The sequence below is a fragment of the Helicoverpa zea genome, chromosome 14 (assembly GCF_022581195.2).
Source record: "Helicoverpa zea isolate HzStark_Cry1AcR chromosome 14, ilHelZeax1.1, whole genome shotgun sequence".
NCBI lineage: Eukaryota > Metazoa > Arthropoda > Insecta > Lepidoptera > Noctuidae > Helicoverpa > Helicoverpa zea.
Window position 1 is genome coordinate 1,140,347 of NC_061465.1, and position 27,088 is coordinate 1,167,434.

The 27,088-nt window shown below is 39.0% G+C and overlaps 1 protein-coding gene across 2 annotated transcripts in view; it reads left to right on the plus strand.

The window, feature by feature from the left end:
- The first annotated feature begins 1,342 nt into the window (after window positions 1-1,342).
- LOC124636594 (acyl-CoA:lysophosphatidylglycerol acyltransferase 1) overlaps window positions 1,343-27,088 on the plus strand; it is a 267,980-nt gene continuing 242,234 nt past the window's right edge. The window contains exons 1-3 of one of the 2 annotated variants that reach the window (XM_047172754.1): window positions 1,343-1,685; window positions 6,071-6,187; window positions 13,540-13,739. In XM_047172754.1, coding sequence (XP_047028710.1) covers window positions 6,177-6,187; window positions 13,540-13,739 — 211 coding nt within the window. In that variant the 5' untranslated portion in view covers window positions 1,343-1,685; window positions 6,071-6,176. Of the gene's footprint in view, window positions 1,686-6,070; window positions 6,188-7,006; window positions 13,243-13,539; window positions 13,740-27,088 lie in introns of those variants that run through there. The other variant, XM_047172753.1, reaches the window with a different exon arrangement.

Sequence of the window (27,088 nt, forward strand, 5' to 3'; positions counted from 1 at the left end):
TTTATCTGTTAATATTATATAAAGCTGAAAAGTTCGTTTGTTTGCCAGAACGCAATAATCTGAGGCACTAACGGTCCGATTTGAGAAATTATTTCAGTGTTATAAAGCACATTAAAATTTATCGATGAAAGTTACAGGCTTATTTTTACCCAGGAACATGAAGTAGTTCCCACAGGATGCAGGTGGAACCGCTAGCATAAGCCAGAAATCAATGAAGGAGTTGTACAGAACGCCCACGATCGATCTAGTAAATACCATTGAAGAATGTAAAGCACTCCCGAGATGGTCAATTAAATTGCGCAATATTATGTCGTGTACAAAATTGATCGTATAGAGTTAATAACGATTATAATCATTGCCCAATTTTTAATATTAAGTCTACGTATGCAGTTCTTTTATACACGTTTTTATTAATTTATAGTATGGATATGTGTACTAAATAGACTAATAACTTTTTACTTTTTACCTTTTAATGGTTTAATGTATTTAATTGTGTCTGTATATGTGTAGTTCCTTTTAGCATTTAATAATTTAATTGCTTTATACATAACACTCATTAGATATTACGCTACACCATAAGTCAACATAAATTAGCACAAATGTAATATTGCGCAATTTAATCGATAGTTTATTTAGAGGGTGTCTTAAGCAATCCTAATGAACAAGATCATAACATTAAACTAGATAGCTAATTACTTAATGTGTTTACTATTTGTTTATGCAAATACATCCCAATAATCATTCTAGCGTTGTCCTAGCTTGTCCAGTATCTCACATCTGTTACCCTCATACAATAAATATAAAAATCTTGAGTTACTTGTAGTTGACAAATTAATTATACGAAACTATATCAGGGCCAATTTTTAAATTGAATTCTTGGCTTACTGTACTTACTCAAAATTGCATTGTAGAATATTTTAAGTTATTTGGTGGCGTACTAAAGCCCAGTTTTATCATATTTTTCACGTATTTTATATTACATGTTTTTTACTGTTACGCAGTTTATTTATTTACAATGTATGTATGAAAATGGTACATTGGTTGACTTAATGCCACAAGGCATTCTCTACCAGTCAACCATCGGGTAAAAGGGAGATAATAATAGGGTACAAAAAAGCAAATTAACAAAAAAAAGCAAGAAAATAAATCATAATGTGTGAATAAAAATATAATACAATAGGTACATAAATAATCAATATACAACCAGATAAATAATATAATAAATATAGATTACATTACATTATATGCATTGAAAATAGTTTGTATTTGTTTAATTTGGAACGCATCCAAAGACGACAGCGCCTCTAGCGGCAAAACCGATGACCAAAAACATCCCGATCGGCTATGTTCGGATTTTATCGGGTCAGAGTCACGCCTAGACTCGTTCGAAAAGCGAAACCAAAATCATTCCACGGCGATGTACGAAGACTGATGCTCTTGTCGTGGACTCCCTGAGCAAACGTGCTATTTTACTCATTGTAACGGGCTTTAATATCCGACAGAGGTATTTTTATAAGTATAATGTTGTGATTTAAACCGTCGCTTGTGGTGTTAAGTGTTCCTTACGTTTAAGTGAAAAATATACAAAGAATATTGTGTGTGGTGCAATAGTGCTCAAGGCAGTTCCCTTATCCTGGATTCTAAAGGATTGTTGTTTCACCAGCGAAGAGATAATCTGTAAAAAGGTAAGTTTTATTTAATCGTAGCGGATTATTCGTGAAGAAAGAACGCGTGGCGTTTATTGGAATGGCTTCCGTTTATCGACTCGCGTGCGCGGTAATGGCTGACTTTCTTTTCTCCCGCAGACAGAAGGGATTTCGTTGACAGATATTGATGGAAATATACGTTTTTAGGGTATTTAAGTTGTCTTTTTAAACATTGATTTGTTTTTTTACGACATCTGCGCGTGTGGGTGGTAGATTACACCGAGTGGGTGGAGGCAGGGAATGTAATCAAAATGTTGCGGCACGGTCGGTAGGCCTGCTAGGTAGACCGGTCGCGCGGTTCTCGGTCGTGCACCGTAGATACTCATAGTGTTGTCTATTCGATAAGGCGAGTTCCGTTCCGATTTTAAACCCGACAAACGTTCATGTTGCCTATTGATATTTCAGATTTCTTAAATATCGGATCCCGGTGGCGTCCCTGTAATCTGGTAGATAAATTTAGCTGTGCGTGAACATACTTATTTACATTCTAAAATAATAAACAGTGTGCTTCCTGAATTGTAATAATGAATGCGTTCGAACTTTGAACCCGATCTAAGTATGCTGAATTTTTATGACTCATTTCCGAGATTAAAATATTATCATGTTCAGTTCAGTGCTCGCTTTTTAGGTTAGCAGTCTCTTGTTCATTATGCTTGTCTATTGAGTACTATCTATGTAATCACGAAACATACCTTTAGACAAGAATAAAATGTTCAGTCGATTCAATTAATTCAATGAAGGCGAAAATCAATGAATAGATGGTATTGATTGACAAGTAATCTGTTATCCTATACATAGGTATTTTTGTAGGTACGCAAAGATACCACAAGATAAGGTAGGTATTTGGATACCTATCTCAAAGTTAGTTGACCAGATTTATAGTTGCCGACTGATACGACAATTAACATTTTCACTTCAATGTAGCTTGGAGCCTAATCGTTTATGAAATAACAATTTAATAATAAATAATTAAACACTGAGGTTCAGATTTTCGTATACGGAAATATTCCCTATTTACGAAATTCTTTAAGGGATTTCTGGGTAAAGAAAGAATAAAAGGTAGACCACTCTTCCAGTTGTCCAAAAACTCGAATATAGGTAAAAATTATCGAAATATAGGTAAAAATGTACAATACACTGACAGGCAGGTAACAAAATGGACCCGTAATTAGGGTTCTACAATGTGAACCTTTGCCGTTTGCCTAACCCGTTACACCAATGGTGGCTTTTGTGTAATAAGAGAGCTCAGCTGGACTGACTGACAAAAAGGTAAAATTGATAGTAGCATGTGATCGTCCACGAAAAAAAAAATGTTGAAGTATAATAGTTTTTGGGCGCACCTTGGTTGTTTTTACTGTCGTATTTAAAAGGATCGCCATACCTATCTGTAAATTCGACTGTCAATCTTCGGTTTTCAAATAGGTAGCTCAAAAAGGAGCAAAACGCTTTACTTCGTTGTAAGGTTTTTCCCTAGTAAGGTTCCAATGTAGCCCTAGTCAGAATGAATATCACAGATCTCAATAAACCATGATCTCAAGAAACCGAAAATCGATGAATCTGATTGGGAAAGGACATCGAAAACAAGATAGCGATCAAGTTAGCTAGATGGAAGAATCAACTCCTAAATAATTTTATTATAGCTCAATGATTTCGGCATTAGCCTAAACATAAAGTATAACAATGCTTGAGCTTTAGACAAGAAACCTCTCAAAAAAAATGTAGAATCATTCTCATGGGAGCGTCCATTTTCCCGGATTCTAATTTCACATAAGATGCCAATGAAATTCGCTCAAATTGTAACGATAGTAGTCTAATTGTAAATTACTGAATCAGGGGAAAACTTACTTATAAAATAAAACGATTGATTAGAGTGCTTCCAATTTCTGCATACGTATTATTTATCTTTCGAGTCGTGTTTGTTTCATAATTGTAATTCCCTAAGAGTAAGATAATCGATAAAGTCGCATAATTTATATTTTTGTCCAAAAATAAGAACAACCAGAAATCACCTTGAGTCCATAGGCCAGCTAGTTATCTTGACTCTCTGAGTAAATCATATTTCGTCATCTTAACTCGGTGAACTATCAGATACGAAGAGTTACATAATCATAGTCAAAGAACCTTAGTTCGCCCCAAGATCGCCGTAAACTACGTATGATTCAGGCAAACAGAAATATTGCTTAAATAGGCAAAGTTTGAAGCTAAAATATACGTCAATATTCGATAGACATTAGCATTTCGGTCCCTCACCCAAATACAAGTAAAAATCGATATAATTTAAATAAATGCGAAATGTTAGTCCAGGTTGCAAATTGCATCAATTATGACATGAACGAAAATGTGTGTAGAATCCTCCTACATTTTTTTCCGGCACGCTACAAGTGCCTTAGATTGCTCGCAACAACAAACCGTTGTGATGAATTAGGTTGCCAGCTATACTTCGGCCGTTCAGAGAATGCGTTCCTGACACCTATCAGTTAGTCACGACTAGTGATGGGCACAACATAACACTGAGTTCGTTACCGTTCCTTCAAAATGAACCGCCGCATTATTTTAAGATTATTTTCGTTTTAAATTGGCGGAATCATTTGTTTTATATTTTAGTTATTTAAGTGGAAACCAAAAAAAGGTAATATTCATATAATAAAATTGTTTTATTTATTCTTTGTTACAAGTACATTGAATTGAATGTGCGAACAGAATATTAATCAGACTCCGATTTGCTTGAGGAGGTGGTGTCTTCATCATCATCTTCGCCTACATGTATAATTATATTATTATCAATAACAGAATCAATCCTGATATCTCGGTCTAACAAAAGCCGGGTAATCAAATAAAAATAGATCGAAAACACTTGAAAAACGTGGTCTATGCGCACGAAACGACAACGGACGACTGTTTTAGCGTCACAAAATGGCGGCCCATAACGCCATTTGGGGTTACCATTTTTAATCTAAGTATAAAAATGCGGTTTGGTCATAGTTTTATTTTTATATTTCATAAACGTTATAATTAAGTCTTATAGTCCATTATTTTCCAATTCTTAAAAAGAAAATCAAAACGTATTATTTTATATTATAACTGTATAAGAACAGATTACGATACTTGCCTGTTATTTTTAGCACAGCACTACAAAATATAAACCGCTGACATAACCTTGTAATAGCGCAGTATAGATTTAGAAAAATATTGTTTACCAAGTTATTTGACACTCAGTTTGGCACAAAATTATAACATTCATTGATTATTGATATAATAATGTTGTTTTAATGCTCCTCAATTGTTAAAACGGTAAACAACCAGCAAAAATATTTTTATCGTAACTGCAACGCCATTGCAAAGTTACGTCGTCAGTTCAATCGCGACGTGTCAGGAACGCATTCTCTGAATGGCCGAACTATAATGCCGTTCAAATCCCTGTATGGTGGCCAAGAATGATAAGTGGAGTAGGTCATTCGAGATGGGTCGACGACACTGAAACCCACTTCATAGTAAGGAACGAATGGTCCCATTAATGAATGTAATATTGAGTAATTTGTGAAACAATACGAACTTGACTTCTCGGGAAGATATTTCTGGTCGAGAGTAACATTGACACGTATTTAAAACTAGACATGCAGCCAAGAAATGCTCCCTTGACAATGTTATTTCTAAATTTTGCTGCTTCACTTTTTGTTAGTTTTTCTTTTATGCTCAGTAAATAAACAAAAAAAATATGTAAGTCAAAGGTCGGCCGAATTGAACCGATCTATCTAGCTATTTTACTACAAAATCTACTGAACTTATTTCATGAAAATACAGTGATTTAAAATCATCTGCCTAGGATTTGGCTTCCATTTTGACCGGATCTACTTGACCACCAGTATTTTGTATAGAGTTATCTGACCTCTACCTGCTTTTTTTATAAGCTAATTGGTAAAACTGACAGTAATGACTGCCAAAGACTGCCAGCCGGGAGCCACAAAATTCCTTCAAATTCGAAATAAAATGGATTCATAACGATAGGCTATTTTTATCGGGTGGTGGAAGCAGTTCCCTCAGCACACAGCAACTATCATAAATTAGTGGCAGCTCATGCCTAATAATCCAAAACTTGTATCTTATCCTTTTGCAATAAACAAGTAAAAGCTGCAAGAAAACGACTTAACGATCTCATCTATCACGTTATGTAATTTTATTGGACACCTCATTACTGTATCAAGTCCGTCTAATTGGCTATAAGATAAATACAGCCATAGTCTTCGAATGGAACTTGTGAAATATGGTAAAAGGGCAGAAAGGTTTTAGGGTTAAGAAAATGGAACGTAAATCGTCGTACAAACGGAGCCCTAAGGGGGCTTTAAACATGACGTTTGTTGTTTCAGGTCTCGTGTTCCCAGCGCTGTTACCGCACTATGAGAGTGCGCCTCACATGCTTATGATCTCAATATAGAACAAAATACACATTTGAAGCCCGCATCGTACACCACAATGGCATTTCTGTGAGTATACATAACTCGGTGTTTCGAATTCTCGATGTTTTTCGTTTCTCCGATTTTTTATTTTCCATTATTTTATCGTTACGCTACCACGTTCACTCCCTCGTTGCGAACAGCATGCCAAATTATTATTTTAGTTAATCCCCTTTATGATGATGCTGAGGCTTTCGTCGGCGTGTGACTTATATCAGTGCACTGACCGCGTCGGGGTCGCCCGCGCTATCCTGGTACTAACCTATTTTTAACCGGTTCATTGATTAGTCACCGGCTCATGATTTAACTGGGCTTGAGTGGTTTAACTCGACATAGGACTATAGGACTATACACTATATAGACTATAGTTTATCAGTAGCTGGCGGTCGCGTAATCAGTTTTTCGAATACGATCGAACATTCTTTAGGTAGATAAATAAGCGAAAGTTATTTGAGAGTCATCAACGACATTACATGCTTGACCCATCTGATATATTGTCAGCGTAATTTAAAAATGCAATAAAAATAGGTTGGTACCTACTGATAACGTTTATCTGGGATGAAGGTCACCGCGTGTCCCCGCAACAGTTCGCGAATTCGCTCCGACCGCACTGGACCTCTCCGAGCCGAAACGTGCACACGTGTGCACCGCGGTTAAATAATATCGTAAATAACGCGATAGGTCCTCATCGTCGAATCGTTAACAGGCTTCACTGGACCATTGTAAAGTAGCACATAGGCGATTAGCAGGCGGTGGAGCGGTGCGGTGCGATGGGAACGAAGCGGCGACAGCGGCTGGTCCGACGCACGGGCGCGGGCAGTGCGCCTGAGTTGGTGTCTCGCGTTGCAGATGTATGGGGCGGGCGGGCAGCAGCAGTGCGACGAGTGGGCGGCGGCGCGCGCGGTAGAGTGCCGGCCACATGCGCCCGCGCCATGTGGCGCGTGCTGCTGGCCCTGGGGGCCGCGTGCGCCGCCGCGCGCGCCTCGCAGGACGTGGTCCTCACCTTCACCGATCCTGTGACGGCGCCCTACTCGTTCTTCAATCATCTGGCTGTCGACCGCAACACCGGCCGGGTGTACGTTGGCGCCGTCAACAGAATCTACCAACTCTCGCCCGACCTGGAAGTCGCACAGTCGATCGTCACGGGCCCCGTCAACGACTCCGCCCTCTGCACCTTCGACTGCCCCTCTAATTATGTGAAGAAACCCACGGACAATGTGAATAAAGCTTTAGTGATTGACTACGCGACCAGTCGTCTGATAACATGTGGTTCGGTTCTTCAAGGCTTGTGTTCTGTACGAAACTTGAATAATATATCTCACGATGTGCGCGAAGTGCGTGAGCCAGTGGTGGCCAACAATGCGACCGCCTCTACAGTGGCGTTTATTGCGCCGGGACCGCCGAATCCTCCGATGACGCAAGTTATGTATGTAGGCGTTACTTTCACAGGCAACTCGCCCTACCGCTCGGAAGTTCCTACTGTTAGCAGTCGCTCTCTCGAAGACGACCGTCTATTTATGATAGCTAGAACGGCAGTTACAACTGGAACGAGAATGTTTGTCAATTCACTATCACGCGAACGCTATCCCATAAATTACGTATACGGCTTCAATTCGGAAGGATTCAGTTACTTTTTGACGACCCAGTTAAGAGGTGTTGGTTCTGACACGTACTATAGCAAATTAGTCCGAGTGTGTCATGATGATGAAAATTATTATTCTTACACTGAAATCCCTATGTCATGTACCGGAGAAGGCGGTGGCAACTATGGATATAATTTAGTACAAGCTGCGTTTGTCGGAAAAGCTGGATCTGTATTGGCTGGTGAACTAGGGATAACTGCTCAACATGACGTGCTGTTCGCTGCATTTAGTCAGAGTGAATCAATCAATACTAACACTCCTTCCGATCTTTCTGCGCTCTGTGTTTATTCCCTCAAAGCTATTCGTCGTAAATTCATGCAGAATATAAAAACATGCTTTAGTGGTAACGGATCCAGAGGTCTTGACTTCATATCGCCGTCCCATGCATGTATTGGAACAAAACTACAATCCATTAGTGAAGATTTCTGCGGGCTAGATGTGAACACGCCTCTGGGCGGCGAACAGCCTGTTGAAGCAGTACCAGTGGCAATATTCTCGAAGAGGCTAACAGCGGTTGCGGCGACGGCTACCGGCGATTACACAGTTGTATTTGCCGGCACCGCTCAAGGGCACCTCAAGAAGATCGTCGTCGAGAGCGCTACCTCCGCGTTTGAATACGGAGACATCGTCGTCGATGAGGGCTCTGCTGTCAACAAAGACTTGCATTTCGATACTCAATTTATGCATTTATATGTAATGACTGAACGTAAAGTGTCTAAAGTGAAAGTTCAAGAGTGTAGCGTATATAAATCATGCTTAACATGTCTCGGAGCCAAAGACCCGTATTGTGGATGGTGTTCTTTAGAAAATAAGTGTAGCTTACGATCAGACTGTCAAGACGCAGCTAAAGATCCACTATATTGGATCTCGTACCGCAGCGGCCGTTGTACAACTATTACTCAAGTAACACCTAATCAATTGCAACGAACGACTGCTAGGACATTAGATTTACTCATCGAAAACTTGCCAACGCTCAATGGACAATTCTTATGTGCATATACCGCCTTAGATCGTACTCTCATAACCAATGCTACTAGGAAGCCTTATGGCGTTAATTGTACCACTCCGCGTACCGACACGTTGCCCTCGATCCCCACCGGCCAGCATCACTTTACGGCGAAATTGTCGGTGCGCACTACTCAAGGTCCAGATTTTGTTGCTACCAACTTTACATTCTTTGACTGCAACACGTACAGCTCGTGCACGCAATGCGTTAGCTCCTCTTTTCCTTGTGACTGGTGTGTCGACGGACACCGTTGTACGCATGACACTGCTGAAAACTGCCGAAACGATATATTAGTCACCGGAGTCAGTAGAATTGGTCCCAGCTATCGCTCAGGGCCCGGTTTCTGTCCCACTATAAATTCAACGTCAGACGGCACAAACGAGATTTTAGTTCCATCCGGTGTAAAGAAAGCTATAAAAGTTAAAGTTCATATAATAGGTCAATTTATCGTTCAGACAAGGTTCGTTTGTCAATTCAATATAGAGGGGCGAGTGACTCATGTAAACGCTCAACTTCTTGCTGACACGATATATTGTGAAGCCGTTGAATTTACTTACACATCTCGTGCACCTAATATTACTGCTTCTTTCGCTGTTATTTGGGGAGGATCTAAGCCTTTAGATAATCCGGACAATACGCACATTCTTATATACCGTTGTAATGATATGGCGGATAACTGTGGTATGTGTCTCGCACTCCCAGAGAAATTTGGGTGTGGTTGGTGTCAAGGATCAGATAGATGTGAAGTTCAAGAGCAGTGTGGCGCTCCCAGTGTATGGCTAAATCGAACTCAGACTTGTCCTAATCCGGAAATTCACTCTTTTCGTCCCCAATTAGGTCCCTGGGATGGAGGTACCAATATTACAATTGAAGGTATTAACTTAGGTCGCAATATCTCTGATATTTATAACGGGGTAACTATTGCGGGAATTAAATGTCAGCCCATAATTGAATTATACGTTAAAACAAAGCAAATTGTTTGCACTGTAGACGGACCGGGTGAAGAAGTGCCTCGAGACGGCCCCGTGGTTGTCCGCGTCGCGGATTATCGCGGCGAGTCTAAGCATCACTATGCATTCGTGAATCCTAAAATCAATTCTATCCAACCGAAATATGGTCCACAATCTGGAGGGACAAAGCTTCGTATTACGGGTGAATATCTCAACGCCGGTAGTAATATTCAAGCATTTATAGACGACTTGCCGTGCGCCATACTGTCTGTATCGCACGAAGAGGCCGTTTGTAGAACTAGCCATTCGTATCAAATTAAAATGGGAACGTTGCGGATGCGTTTTGATAACGGCATGCGAACTTTAGAGCGAGAAAAGTTTGAATATATGGAGGATCCTATTGTTGCGTCCGTTGAGTCCGGTCCTCCGCTAACGACGCAAAGAAAACAACCCAAGGGTATCCCATCCGGCGGGATAAACATCAAAGTGACCGGACAGAATTTCCATACAATTCAATTTCCACAGATATACGTATATCACGATAACCGACCTTACATCGCCCCTTGTAACAGAGTTGATTACCAATCACATCTTATTTGCGAATCTCCGGGTATAGAAAGTGCTGGGCTTAATCTTGATCCAGACCGACCCTTGGAATTAGAGTACGGTTTTAATATGGATGATGTCCAGAGTGTGCAAAATCTAACTAGCAAACGAGGCGAACCATTCCTCCTATACCCCGATCCCATTTACGAAAAATTCGACGAAGACGTAAAATATTACAAGTCTGAATATTTAACTATAAACGGCCAAAATCTGGACAGAGCTTGCACTGAGCTTGATGTTGAGGTTCACATAGGAGATAGTTTATGTAACGTGACATCGTTGTCACGACATCAATTGACATGCCGTCCGCCATCGCGAGATGAACTTCCTGACGGCGTAGATACACCCGAAGTTGTTGTCAGAGTCGGACGTGCCCTCACGTACAAGATTGGCAAATTATCTTATTCATCGCAGGCTGGCCTGCAAGCCGCTATAGGCAAGCCAGCTTTAATAGGCATCGGTGTCAGCGCCGGTATACTCCTACTCATATTCTTCGGATTTTTAGTTATGTATAGGAGAAAATCAACTGAAAATATTAGGGTATTAAAGAATATGCAAGAGCAAATGGATATACTAGAGTTAAGGGTAGCTGCTGAATGTAAAGAGGCGTTTGCAGAATTGCAAACCGAAATGACAGATTTGACTGGAGATGTGACTGGCGGTATACCTTTCTTAGATTACCGTACGTACGCTATGAAAATATTGTTCCCAAACATCGACGACCATGCCGTCCTGCAATGGGAGCGCCCAGAGCTTATTAGAAAAGACAAAGGTCTTAGAATGTTTGGGCAGTTAATTATGAACAAAACATTCCTTCTATTATTTATTCGTACTTTAGAAAGCAATAGATATTTTTCAATGCGCGATCGTGTTAATGTAGCTTCTCTTATTATGGTTACTCTTCAGAGTAAGATGGAGTATTGTACTGATGTATTAAAGACATTATTAGCCGAGTTAATAGAAAAGTGTATGGAAGGAAAGAATCACCCCAAATTGTTATTGAGACGTACCGAGAGCGTCGCCGAGAAAATGTTAAGCGCTTGGTTTACTTTCCTGTTGTATAAATTCCTTCGTGAATGCGCCGGCGAACCCCTGTACCTGCTGTTTAGGTCGATGAAAGGTCAAGTCGACAAAGGACCGGTAGACGCGATTACTTCCGAAGCACGATATTCCCTGAGCGAGGAAAAGCTTATTAGGCAGTCCATAGATTTCAAACCTATGACCGTTAGCGTGTCGATATCCCAACAGACATTATTCGTTAGTGGTTTAGAGGCTACGACTGAAAATGTTCATGTTAAAGTTCTCGACTGTGATACCATAAGTCAAGTGAAAGAGAAGTGTTTAGACGCAATTTACCGTGCAACACCGTACTCTCAGAGACCGAGTCGTGACGATCTCGACTTGGAATGGCGCACGGGTGCCTGCGGACGTTTGATCCTCTACGATGAGGACAGCACTACAAAATGTGAAGGAGAATGGCGCAAGCTCAATACTCTCAATCATTACCGTGTACCGGACGGTGCTTGCCTTAGTCTCGTAGCCAAACAAAGTTCCGTTTACAATCTGTCGAATATGGAGAAGAACGATAAGTCCCATACTTATGAAACACTCAATCGCGGTAAATACGGTTCAGCAAGTCCACCAGCTAGCCCTCTCAAATACGAACATGGCGGTGGTTTCAAATATTGGCATTTAGTGCGCCACCACGATGATGACGCACGCAAAGAGGGAGAGCGTGGCAATAAAATGGTCTCAGAAATATACCTCACCCGTCTTCTCGCCACCAAGGGCACTCTGCAAAAGTTTGTCGATGATTTATTCGAGACTATTTTTAGCACAGCGCACCGCGGCTCGGCGCTTCCTCTCGCAATAAAGTACATGTTTGACTTCCTCGACGATCAGGCGTTGCAACACACAATCTCCGATCCGGAGGTGGTGCACACCTGGAAGAGCAATTCCCTTCCACTACGTTTCTGGGTCAATCTGATTAAGAATCCCAACTTCGTTTTTGATGTTCATAAGTCTAATACGGTAGATTCTTGCTTGTCAGTAATCGCTCAAACTTTCATGGACTCGTGCTCCACATCCGACCATATTCTCGGTAAAGACTCGCCGTCGTCCAAGCTTCTGTACGCTAAAGACATACCGGTATACAAGGAGTGGGTGGAGCGTTATTATGCGGATATTAAGTTAATGCCAGCGATATCCGATCAGGATATGAACGCTATGCTCGCGGAGGAGTCGCGTCTCCACACTAAAGAGTTCAACACTAACTGTGCGCTGAACGAGCTGTACGCGTATGCAGAGAGGTACAACGAACAGCTAACGGTGACCCTCGAGGAGGACGAGTTCTCGCAGAAGCAGCGGCTCGCGTACCGCCTCGAGCAGGTGCACGGGCTGATGTCGCATGACTATAACGTGTGATCGCCCGTGTGGGACGCTCGTGACACCAACCCCACCGCCCTGTATATAAAGCCCCCGCACATATCTATGCTGGCAAATATTGTATATATTAGATAGTGTACAGTCATTAATATTGTAATTTTTGTATCATTTCTGCGGTCCGATGTCGTTTTTTAATTTTATATAATGAAATTTGTATTAATTTTACACGACGAGCTCGGCCGGCCGCGGTCGTGCCACAGTAAGCATCGTAATAAAAATTGTGTATGTCTGTCTATGTGTGCTCGCGTCGTACGAGTTAATGTTACGTCGATCGGTGTAAAATGTGTGTCGCAAAAGAAATCGCATGTGAGCTCGCCGGCGAGCGAGGCCGTCGCTCGCCGACGAGTGGTTTTAAAATTTGTACTCACTACTTAACGAAATATCCGACAGTGATGCCCTGAACGATTCCAATAAATAAATATCGTCGAATATAAACTTTTTGTTTGATTTTTCGACGGTAGTGAGCAGCGCCATTGTCGCGCACGACGAAAGCCCCCGCGTCTCGGCAGCTGTCGGCAGGGTGAGCGCGGTACGGCCATGCCGCCTCGTCTCGCTAGCTCGCGGAACCCTTGTCGGCCGCGTCACTCAACTGTGGTGTCCAGCACGTCACATCTCATATCACCAATCATGTGTATGTCGTTGCGTTGAGGCACGTCGCCGGCCCACGAGGGTTGTTCGCGCGCCGCGCGGCGAGACGGTCATGGATGAACCTACGCGGCCCTGCTGTTTCAGCCGGTACGTGCGGATCGTGGCAAGAACGACATTCGCGGTCGTCAACAACATTTACTGCATCCCCGCTTACGTGGTGTGGATGATGGCGCTGCGCCTCGTCAGACCCTTGTTCGGCCCCCTCTATTGGAAGATCGAAGGACTCATGTATCACTGGCTGCTGGCGATGGTCTCCATGTGGTCCTGGACGGCTGGATATGAAAGTAAGTCAGTTTTGTTGTTGGAGACGGCGCGCCTAATTTCACGCAACAACCGGCAAACTGCTCGGTTCCATAGCTCTTTACTGTTCTGAAAAGTGTAATTAGCATCTGTGTTGTAATATTCAGATTGCGTTTAAGATAAGCATAAAGCGTGTAGACGCTTTAAAACTTTTACCATTGTTCTTTATGGACCGTATTGTTGGGAAGACGTATGCTCAAGAGATTTGTCACATGGCGCGCCTCTCATAATACATATCGAGCTCATATGAAATTACATGCAGATATAATAATTACCAGAAAGTTTCTTACAATGGGTAATATAACACGGAATAAAATTACGCTACGCATTACTAAATTCCGCTTGCATTACGACTATACTTTCAAGGAACTTATTAAATCAGCGGTAACTCTGCGTACGTAAATGCAATGTAGCTATGTAAAGCAACCGGATATCAAAACAATGGACCCTGACGGACGTATTATGTTAACTTGCATTAACTACATTTCAAGAAGGCTTCCTGTGGCTGAGGTAAGTACAAAACTTATTATTTTGAGATAGGTTACAACTGTGTTCTGCACTAACGCGTAGATATCTAGCTGCTATGAAATCATCTCATCGACAGTTACATTCAACTAGTCGTTACTTAGCTGTTTATGTCATAAAACTTGCTCTCGCACACTGGATTAGTTTATAGCGTCTGCCATACTATTTTACGATAAATACACAGATAAACTTGGTTTTAAAACCTATTAATAAACATAAGCTATTTTATCTGCTATAATATTTAGATGATATCATTTAGGGAATATTTAAGATTGCCTCTGAATAACTAATTTGACTTGACTATGTTAGTTATCATGAAATTAACCTTTATTACTGTTCTAGCGCATGCTTAATTGTAAATGCCGTGACTGATGTTTGTAGTGTTTTAATGAATCATTCAGATGGCACCTCATACTTATATTTTGTTTGCAAGGTGACGCAACCCAACATTTACAGAAAAAATCGACGTAATCCATCAAATTGCCAATGAGTTATATGAAGTAGCTTCATTCACGCGACTGCACGCTTAATCGCGTTGTAAAAGTGGGCTGCCGTCCACGGCGGACACGTCTGGCGACAACTAAACGGATTACCGTCCAATCATTTCTAGATCGCCTATGTAATACGTTACTCAATATAACAAATTAAGTTTCACATGTGGCGACTACTTCAGCTAAGTAATTGATTTGGAACGAACAAAAGTGTTTGAAAAGGCCCTGGTTGCGAGTGGTCGGAGACCGGTCGTGGATGGCGCGCGCTGTATTGACCTTATGCGGCTGCGTAGTTTATGCGCGGCCGCCTGAGGACGGTCGATGACCGTCGCCGCCCGCGCGCAGCCCCCGCGCTAGGAATGCTGCCTCCCCCCACATCATGTCACGTTGCATTTCGAGTGGCGAATTTGCATGTTGTTGTCGAGTCAGCGTTCGCGATCGACATTTCAAGTTTTCAAGATTTTGCACGTGGTGAAAGTACGTGAAAGTACTATAGTTTTACACTAAGCGGTAAACCGATTTAGATGAACTCTTGATACACTTTTTAGATTGATGGTTTGGTAATGAATAACTCACGAATAGTTTTATTTAGATGCTTTCGCTTCTAGGTTATGCTCTCGGAATAATAAAACGATTTAGTATCGTAATGTTCCATAATGTCTGTGAATACAATGACATTTTATTTATTTTCGGATATTTATTTATTTATTTAAAAACATACACACTATCTATGTATAAGTATTTATGTATATATGTATAGGTATTTGAACAAATGACTTAGATACGTCTAGCAGATGATATAACGTCACCACGAACGCGGCATAATTAATTCAAGGTTCCAAACTTGTCCTGACACATCACCAGCCTATTCAAATTCCGTTCACAGCAGACCTCCGGAGATAAATTAACATTGAAAGACTTAACACAAACAAATGATATTCAGGCGGTGTCCACCTACAATCATTATTGGTGGATTGCGTAGTATCATTCTGGGAGTTATAAATTCCTTTTGGTATATCCTTCGATTGTGGCGGTTCGTTTCAAATTGAGACCTTCCTGTATATAAATCAAGTGACGGGTGCGTGCGGCAGAGATCTTGATGGGAAATTGTCGTTTTGCCTAACATGGCGAAAATGGCGCTTATTGAGGCCACCACGCCAGATGTTTGCTCGAGAACTGGATTCGTAATACTATTACACGCATCTGCAAACCTGTATGAGTGTAACGTGCTTTACCTACATACTGCTCTATTAATTAAGAACTGTGTTATACATAACGTTGGCACGCAATACTAATTCAAGCAAGACTTATGAAAAAAATATTCCATTACTATATGGTTACTGATTATAGTTAGTGGTACTACAGTAATGATTAGACTACGTTTTGCACGTGATTTTGAAACAGATTGATAATAACAAAATTGGTTGAAATAGCTTTGGCCATCGTGAAAACATAACTGCTATGACATTGGGTTAGTCACACGCTAAGCTTAACAATAGTCTTATGATTCTGACGTCATTTCCTTGTTATATCATATTTGTTTCAAAATTCGTTTCATACCTATTTTTCAGTCTAAATATCAAATGACTGGTGGAAAAAGTAATCTGGCTTAGATGAAACATGACGCAATCAGAATGCTACTGATATTTTAGGCGATAGGTACAGTCGTGGACATTGATGATTTAGCTACTTGTCACTGTTCGTATTTTAACCGTGTACCTTTTATGCCTTCAAAGTTAATACTAAAATGTTGAATAAATGTATGTGTTATCATTGGTAACTTAACAAACCTTTTTTCATAACGAGAAGTTGGTGAATCCGTTGCAATTCTTGTTGCATTCTTCCGAATGTATTACTCTACAAAATTGCTAAGGCTGGAAGTGGCTCAACCATTAACATCCGCGACTGTACGTTTAGATTTCGGGCGTACGCTTCATTGGGCCCAAGGAAAGAGATTGTCTAAAAAAAGTTTGTTCTCACATTGGTCTATGTGGGCTACGTGAACAGTAATTTCGTTTCACTCGATTCATTTTCTGATGACGGTCAAACTCAGTGAGTTGAATGAAATTATTATTTAGCTATAAATGGATAAACTACCTCAGCATATTTAAAATACTATTGTACGACTTTTGGTTTTCACACTTCTGTAACAATAAAGTATGCATTCGCTTCGACAAGACTTATTTTGTTAGTAGCTCAAATAACATTTACTTATACGGATTATTGTAGAACATGACTATGCGATTAACTATACGTACTAACACTTAACACGTACCTACGCATGTTAATATTACTATACATCCGCCCAAAAAAAACTTATTGTATGACCTGCAGATCTAATCAACTAAGAAGCCCTAGTATCCTAGTGTCAGAGTTTTCTCAAACCTGCCTCTGACGTGTAATATTCTAAACTAATATAATTACAGCTGACAAGGACTAATAAGTTCTAGGAACGATATTTTAGATGCATTTTTCCCATTCATGATTCATGCATCCTGTGTAAGTATTACTAAGTATAGCTATTGATTGGCCAGTGAAGTACTATAGTATATTTTTATAACTGATTCATCTTCCGGTCATTCAGTGGCGCCATTTTTGTTCTTAGTTGCTATATTTACCACTATTTTATTATATTCTTAAACTGGTTACGTCGGATTATGCAGAAAGCAGATTTTTGAACCCTGTTATAATTCGCACTAAGTCCTATTAAATTTTAGTATTAATTAATTAGAAAGATCATGGTACAGTAATTAAGTAGAAACAAACACTTTTTTATGAATAAGATATTTAGTATCCAGATGATTCTTTAAGAATAGAGCAGACCTATCCTTCGGGTCAGGCAACGTACTCAATATCATTGAATTGTAGGATTCGATAAGTCATTATCAGTAAGGGCTACAGTGTTCCAGGTCAAACTGATTGTTCTTTTGTTTTCCTAATTCCTCATCATGTAGTAGTTTTAACTTCAGCTGTTTTAACGATCCAGCGACGTGAAGGATGGGATTCAATATAAGTATATAATATAATGGGATATAATATCGAGTATAAATTCAATTGTTATACTCGCGTGACCTAATAAAATCCCCTTAATCTTTAACTTCTAGGTTGCAAGGAAAAGTACTTCACATCTGTTGTAGATTACAGTTTAAATAAAGATAGTGGTCATCGATGAGTCATTGTTTATTCTCAAATCCCAACGCAGACCTTCGTATGTGTAGTAGAGAGGTCATCAGCTGGGTTTTACCTACTAGCCAGGCCTGTTTTTGTCATGACCTGTATATTCTGTGTATTCCATAAGTACATAATATTCTAATCAGTTTAAAATTCTGTTGTTCATAACTATTTCTGCTGCTTTCCATAATCTCCTTTGAAAACTGCTTTTTACGAAAATTATGAAAGGCCTCGGTCCATAAATAAAAACACACAAACCTAGGAAAAGCTCAACACTTTATTCAGTAAAATTAAATTCAGCGAACATGTATATTTCATAACACTCACTCTTCCGCATGCACCTAAAAGCACCGTATTTTCATTTCAGAACGGAACACAATTCATGAATTTATTATCAACTACCGCTGCATCTAGATAATTTCTAGTTTCCCTCACTGCATCAACAGAGATGAGAAACTGTATTATTTCCTGCAATTACATTTACAACGGAGATGCAATCCAGATCTGTTTCCGTTCAGAAACGTAGATAAAACCGTCGAGTTGAGCCGAGCATGTTATACACGCGTCCTCGTTCTAAAACAGTCGTTTCTGTGCGTCAAGGACGTTCGCGTTGTTCGTATCACTCGTACCGAGAGATCGTGACAATTCGTGATAGCGACTTTTCTCAATTGAAACAAGTGTATCGTTCCGTATATTGCCGAGCAAACGATCTTCCGCCGTACTCAAGTAAACATGTACTGTAAACTCGTTTTAGATCCGATCTCTTGGTGCGCGGGTACGTAAGCTGACTATGGAGGTAACAAAGAACTGGTTTTAGCCGCGGTTTTATGGACCATCTTTCAGTAAGGTTGGAGAACAACTAATTTTAGAGTCGCCGCATCGGAGTTTAATGAGCTCTTAACTTCGGCTTTGACTTTGAGTGCCAGAGTTCCTGTTTTAAGGTATTTTACGGGTTTTAGTAAGTTATTGTTCATTTCTATCTTGTATGTGGTACGTACCTTTTGTTATCATGTAGCGAACCTGAGGTAGAAACAGCGATAAGTAAGACACACCTGTAAATTAGGACGTTTATTTATCATCCCGTGCAATCTTAATTAAACAGCAGGCTACCTGATAGGTGCTAAATGATAGTAAGTCTAACGGTTAAATTGTTCTTTCTAGCGCATTGATCTATCTCAGAAGTTCAATAAATTCACTGTCAGAAAGTTGCCTTCTAATAATTTTGGCTTTTATAATTCCTATAGTCTTTAATTTCTAAATTCTACATATGTACCCAACGTACAGAATCAGGTTCTAATATAAAAGTCATTGTCAAACATTAACTTGAGACATGTGCGTACATTAGTACACCACAAAAGCACTAGAGCAGAGCGAGTTCTTGCAATAAAACCACATTGGCCGTGTGTGGTTGCCTGTCCGACTTTCTAACCAATAGCAGGGCACGTATTGTAGTGTGTGTTCTCTTATGCGTATTAGGACCATTGTTTGGCTCGAGTGTAGTATCCGTATGAATTGTCTGGTCATATTTTTTGAGCGCACAAAGATGGGATGCGACATTTTGAATTTGAAAAGCGAAAGTGTAGAGGGCTGTGCGCCCAGATTGAACGTTGCCGAATATGGAAAGTCGAGTGAGGACGCAGGGTGTTGGGCACCGAAACCGGTATTTGTTTCGGTACGAATTGTTGCCCTTTGTCTCTGGTTTATCGGTACTTAAACTGTGCCCCAAATTCGTATTCGCTTTACGAGAAACTTTCCTCTGTTCTCACATTCTGGGGTAGACGAACTATGAATATCACTTTGCTGTAAGTACCGGTATGAATGCATCCAAATCTGTAGAACTGAAACAAGTGGCTTGGAAACGCACACGCCGGAGCAGCATTTGAATTCAAATTCAGAACTTCAATCGTTTTCAACAGAACATTTGATTGTAAATAGTGTAACCACCAACTCCAAAGCATCCAAACTCCCGTTCGGAATCCCGCCGTGCAATATGGCGGTAATTATTTCCCGAGCACCCGCTTCGAGCGCTTTAACAGGAATTCCAAGCTTTAAACATTCAAACTAAAATCCGCTTCATAAATACGGGTCTTATCCTAATACCCTTTCATTATAATTGTTTGCGTTTGAATTACTCAGAAGTGACGAAAAGGGCATGAAATTAATTGGTGAAGGCTGACTCATTTCACAACAGATTTCTTTAGACGCCGTTAGGGCTGTGTCAATTGCCATGATATTGAAAACTAAAACGCAAATAATGTTGCTTAATACAAAGTAGGAGTCCGATGAAGCCATGTATATTATAATTAATGGCGAAGTTAATTGCGAAAATATTAGGTAAAGGCTTTTTGCGAAATGGGTTATGTTTATGTTGTTTTAAGGGATATGCAGTCACCTACTTGTATCGATACATATTTTGTTTGTTTGACAAAGTTTCTTAGTGACAACCCTATAAGCTTAGTCAACATTTAGTCGTCACTTGTTTGTACCCTATATTTGCTTCTGTATACTTTATACAAGGAAATAGACTGAGTTTGCTTCCTTTGAACTTAAACAAACAACTGGTTATGATTTGGCTGTATTTAGTTTAAATTAGCAAGTAGTTAGTATAAGGTAAACCAATGGAATTATTATTTAAGACGAATAAATGAAAAACGTACCTACTTGCTTGTTGTATTTTAATTTCTTCCTTAATAACATTTTGGACCTTAATTTAAGTAACCTCGAAAAGTACCTATTTGCTTTGCAAAAGAACTAGTAATGCCTAATTGACTGTAGTAGCATAGTTCAGATGCGTAAAAAATAGATATCCTACTATAGTTTTATGCTGAAAACCGTGGGCTTTGACATAAATAGGATATAAATCGAGAAAGTTGAAAAATATTCAGGTAAATATGAACTATATAATTTAAAAAGTAGATGAAACTAGGCGTTAACTACTTGAAAACGTTATTCACCATCTTGCTATACTAAAACGTTTACCATAATTTCTATTCTTCACTCCAATCAAAACAACTTTATTGTGCCAAGAGTTCACGATAGTTCAAGTATAGGAATTTGAACCTTCAACCTCACGATTGCTATTAACTTCAGTCGCTGGAGTAGCTTATAGTAATAACATAATACCTATAATGACAAGGTGTGAAAAATGGACTGCATTAGAAGTTTTTTTCGCCTTTGGGTCATGGTATATTCATGAGTTCGAACCTCATATGTTAGTTAAATAACTTACCTTATTTCAAGGCGGCTTCCGTCTGTCAAAATTAATTGGTATCTAGCATTTAGAGATAATAGCTTCAATATTAGGACTTCTTTGTTAAGTTCGTGATCATACTTGACCTGAACCTTTAGTTGACTTAGCAAACCTGTTATGGGGTGTTTTACGTCCTATCTAAGATGAAGGGCTTGAGAAACGTTCTTAAATTCCTGCAGTCAAGTTTAGGGTTAGAACGACGAGAGTATTAGTTCTCATCCTTACTGAAAGTTATAAGTTATGTCTGCTTCACTTTCAATCATCATTGATACTTACTTCTTAGTATTGGGTAACTAAACACGTTACACATTCGAAGATTACAGCCAGAGACTCCGACACAGATGTGACGTCACTAACCAGATTGGCGGTTACGAATTGAATTTGAGAATCATAATCATCATCATAAGTTAGTATCACCGACTACGTCATTCTGAATGGTGAATTTAATTATAGATGTTATAACGCATTGTGCAGTATGACACGTGTCAGGTAGTAAAGATTAGTTTGATATCTAGAGATTGGCTTCTACGCTAAAGTTTGTTTCTGTGCTAGGCATGCTGCAAGCCATTTAGGTACCTAAAGATATTTTTTGAGTTTAAGAAATATTTCTTTAAGTAATATAACTATTTCCTTTGCTCCTAGATTCAAAAACACCATCAAATATTCCATTCTGCAAGCCATACCGCCTAGATAATGATCTTTTATCTCGTTCGTAGAAACAGGTTTCGCCGGAAAACGTAGGTAGTAGAATTTCTCCTGAACTTTAATACCTTCTCCAGACATTACATTTCTGTTTGCCTGTCGCTATGAGATGATTAATAGATATTAATAGGAAATAAGAATACAACCGATATATTCAAATACATGTTGAAAAAATTGCATTGGATACCTACTTCAAAGCTACCACTGCAGAAGAAAATGTAATGCAATATTATTTCTACAGCTTGCTTGCAATAAATAAATACTCAAAAGGCGATAAGCAAACCTCATTATGCACCCAAGCGTCTTAAAATAAAACAGATGGCCGTCTCTTATCTCTGGTTTCAAAGCCACAGTCTTGAACTTGAAAATATTTGTCTGTACCTACGTACTTGTGAAAGTCTTTCTGTATTTTATCTCTTTAAATATTTACTTTCAACTTAGTTCGTACTGTAATATGACGGGTGTTTACTTGACGGACAAACGCATTCCAATACATATTTGTTAAGAAAGGTTACTGATGCAATTATGGAAATTGTTGAAAGAACTCGAGAACTACAAGTTTGTTCACGATTTTGTGTCTGTTTGTGTGAGCTTTTTAAATATTCGAAGATTGCTCTTTGTAGTAGAACGATAAACATAGATAAATGGGTGAGCTGGTAACCTTCACAAATATCAATTTGATTTATTATGGCAGCTTTCAGCAAGTTAATTCATCGTAGAGTTCAATTAACTAAAATGAACATAGGACGTCTTACCAATTACTTAGGTACGGCCTCAGGCATTTCAACCCTTATGAAAATCAAAATCTATTTTGTACCCCAATAATTTCGAGACTTTATTGTTTAAACTTACTTCAAAGCTTTCAATCACCGATCAGCGCCATATTGAGCCGTGAACCGTGACTGTGGACGCTTTAAAGGGCTTTGAGCACTACAAAAAATTAACAGTAAGTGTGAAATGATCCGTCACAACTAGTGTTTTAATTGAAATTGTACTTACCTACATCTGCTTTCACAATCCATTGTCATGGATTTTATGTTGAGACTCGAGTATTTGCAGAATTCTTATACTTTGCTAACTAGTTCTGAGATCTGAGTTCTGGATCCACTAGTCATAATAACATAGTAGTCTTTGAAAACATTGTAGGTGGAATAAAAAAAAATCTATCATATCTACATGCATAAACATAAGCACTGGGTAAGGAAAATATTTAGCTTTACCTTATAAAACATCTACTTTTTACATAAATATTAGGTAGAAAAACTTGTAACTACGTCCTCCTTTGTATTTTTATCAGTAAGTGTTAGTCACAAGGATTCATCGAAAACCTAACTCACTTTACCGATGACGAACGTAAGTTTCTTACTATAAGGTCTGAATATTTTATTTTAATCATTAACGTCTGAGCGCATTCCCCAAAACTTGTTATTTATTCGACTTTTATTTTTATTCCGATTATCGATTCCAAAATGTAAATGAACTTAAAAGGAATCTGGTATTTTTTTAAAGATTATACTTGAGCCAATCTTAATGGTGAAGCATAATGCATAAATGGGAAACTTGATTTACCCAAATCTAAAGTAGAAACTACAGAGAAAAATTAAGACAGGCCTAACTTCCTAAACGCCCCTTAATGTATTAAGATACCAGTGAATCCCCTAAATGCCCTTGAAAACACTTCAAAAAGATCTCAAAGCACGAAACACGGGAGTCCAAACAGCATTCATCTTTCATCAATAAGCCTGCAGTTTACCATACTATTTACATTCCTTGTCAAGTTGTTTATTGTTGCCATGCCAGGACTCTGTAGATCTGTGCCATGTCATTTCACGAGCATGGAGGAACATATTCTATAAATAGTACGACCTCTGGTGATCTGGACTTGGTCCTTTTTTGATAATTTCTGATGTTTTGTTAGATTGAAAAACGTTGTGTTTGGACACATAATTATCCCTAGGATTGGAACATTATGTGTAGGATTTTTTTGATACTTCTATCTCAACAATTGAGTTGATGCGATAATTTTTGCGGAAAAAAAATTAACATTTCGGAACCTTAACAATTTGACTAGACAGTATTACCGCCATAATTGGATGCATAGAATTGGTCAAATTCAAAAAGAGTAGGTAAGAGATGCCATCTATTCGCGCGTGTGACAGTCAGTATGTTATTCTTAACAACAATTTTGTACTGTACATCTATACTAATATTATAAAGCTGAAGAGTTTGTTTGTTTGTTTGAACGCGCTAATCTCAGGAACTACAGGTCTGATTTGAATAATTCTTTCGGTGTTAGATAGCCCATTTATCGCGGAAGGCTATAGGCTACTTTTTATCCGGGTTCATGCAAAGGTTCCCACGGGATGCGGGTGAAACCGCTGGCAGAAGCTATTAGCACATAAACCACTGATATAAAGCGTATGCAACATAATCTACCTACAGCATATTTTCAATTGAGTACACGAACTTCTCACAGGATGTAAGCGAAGCCGGCACAAGCTAGTTGTTTTATAAATAGAAGCGATGCTGTTGCCGTTTGTTTTATCAATGCAGGCTTTGGCGTGTGCACTCCAACTTGTCAATATTTTTTACTTATTTTACAACGTCCGTTGGGGCTGAAAGACGTTGATTGTATTCAACTTGTCCCCCATTGGGTATCAGTTGACTAATTCTTTTTTTGGATCTTCGTCAATTCTTTGGCTGCAAATGTGCGTGCTATCAAACTTGTTTCTGAATTTGGGTCTCATCGTGAGGTCATAATGAGTATTTCGGTTAATTGGTTTGACGTTTTGTGTATTAATCATCGCTCGTTGGTTGATTTATCACCATGTAGGTTTGTCTTACGAAATGTTAAATTCAACATACCCACTTGCATTCACTGTCACTATCTTTAAGGAGAGGAGTCCCCATTAGAGAGTTAACAGATCTATCCTTTACGGTTCTGAGAAATTCCAAGATGACGCTTGCCTTTTGCGGACCACCGACTAACTAAACAACAAACTTGCAACTAGCATGCACACAGCCCATTAAAATATCACGCTCAAAGCACAGTTTGTATGCCCTGCAGCACCAAGTTGCAGTTCAACGTTCTAATTTCGATACTTAGTGCTAGATTCCATATCAAAATATTCATATAACATTCGCTTAAATGTTAATAACGATAAATACCTATCTTAAATGGCAACATAATTAACTTCGGCATTTTTTTTTATCTTCCATCTCAAGGTGTTTTCTTCAGCGAAAAATTTTACGCTTTCACTTGACTCTCGACTTTCTGTACGACCGATTTACTCAAAATTTACTGTGTTTAATATAATGTAATTACTTTTGAAACGGTCACGGTTAAATTCTTAGTATGAGTAAGAAGCTGCATACTTAGTTCCGTCTTTTTGTACTTGTATACGAAGATTTATTTAGTTCTGAATCATTGGCGTTTCTTGGAAGTTTATAAAACAACAATTAAGCCACGCTTGCATCTATAACGGCAAGTTGATAATAAAGAACTTTTGCTGTAAAAAGTTAGTTAATATTCATACCACACTGCACTGCAGGTTTAACTTACGCCAAGTTTTGTTATTACTTTACAACCTTTATAGAGACGGATAGAGCAATAAGCATTTACTTTCTTTTCTAACAAAAAACTTATCATCAAAATGGTGACACGACAAAAAAACAGAGTGACATTCTTAACCGACCAACGCTAGACAAAACACAAAAGTCGAGACAATCACTATTAAACCAAGCCCATATTAAGGCTAACTAAAAAGTCCAAAACTAACCAATCAATCATTACCGTCTGCAACACCAGCCAGAACGTTCATCGTCACATGTTAAAAAAGAAAAAATAAAAAAAGTTCTAAAGGATCGGATTCCCGAACCAACCGGTTTTAAGTCTCACGAACCTTGAATGAACGTACGAAAGCATTCGATAGCGGCCTCAAAAGATTATGATTTTTGAACGCTTTTTTTGAAAGTTTCGGCTCGTTTTCTAGAATTTTGGAAGGTATGCATATGCTGTTAAGTTTGCTTTAGATTTTAGGGCGCCAGGAGGCTCGAATTGAATCTTTTTTCTTTTAAACTGCCTTTTCTATCATGTAGACAGTAAATGCTTCTTTCAAAGTTTCTACTCGGTGTTTAACACAGCAAATTATTCTCGAGCAATTATTATTTTAATGCCATCGTGCCCTTTTCGTCACCCACTGCATCTTTTGTTTCATTAGCAGATACCGACCTACCCTTAGCTCCAGATAAAGAGTCTGTGACCTTTCATAGAGCAACTTAATTGCCTGCCTTATCTGTCTTCAGCGTTATCTCTGAAGGTTAATTGCCTGCGATAAAACGTCTTGTAATTTGTAACAGAAGGCAGTTAGTAGCTGTGCGTGCTTTCAACTGGAACGATGTTTTGAAGTATTTCGATTTTATAGGGCTCGTAGTTTTGACCTACATTGGCTGTAGATTTTGGAGTTTTGAACACAGGTTTAGAAGTTACTATGTCGTGTTCTGGACCTCGTTTTACAACCAGTCAGTTTGGCCAATATTTTTGTCTATCAGTCGTTATCTACATTGTAGTGTTAATGTGTTTATGATATAAGTCCTATAATTAGCTCCCTCAGTATAACTGAGCTTTACCATCACTGACATCAACGTCGGATGTTTATGATTTAACTAAAACGTACGTTTAACCATGTACGGATATAAGACTGGTTTCTTGTCATATCACTGAGTTACTTGTAGGTACCTATGACTCAACCGATTAGTTTACTGATATCTCTCAATTTATTGATAAAATTGCTAATTCTTATCTTTGTGACAGGTAGGGACACCTGTAAAGAGGTCACTAGGTATCTTTTCAGTTACCTTTATCGGTTTTGCATTCTTGTTAAAACAATTTTCAGGTATATTTTATGATTTAAAGGTTAGTGCGTTTGGATTACGTTTAGTACCAATCATATAATGTTGATCTGTGTGGGTGATATATATCAAATGGTAAATTAAATCTACAACCAGCTACAAATAAATAAACGATCCATAAATCATTTGATTATTTTTAAAGCAGCATGTGATGGATTCACGTGGTTTTACTATAATATTACAATATTGCGTGGAGTTAAACGGCCAATTTGAGAAGAAGAATAACATGAATATTAATATAAAGCCCGGTATTACGGTATAGGTGAATGAAATATGACTTATA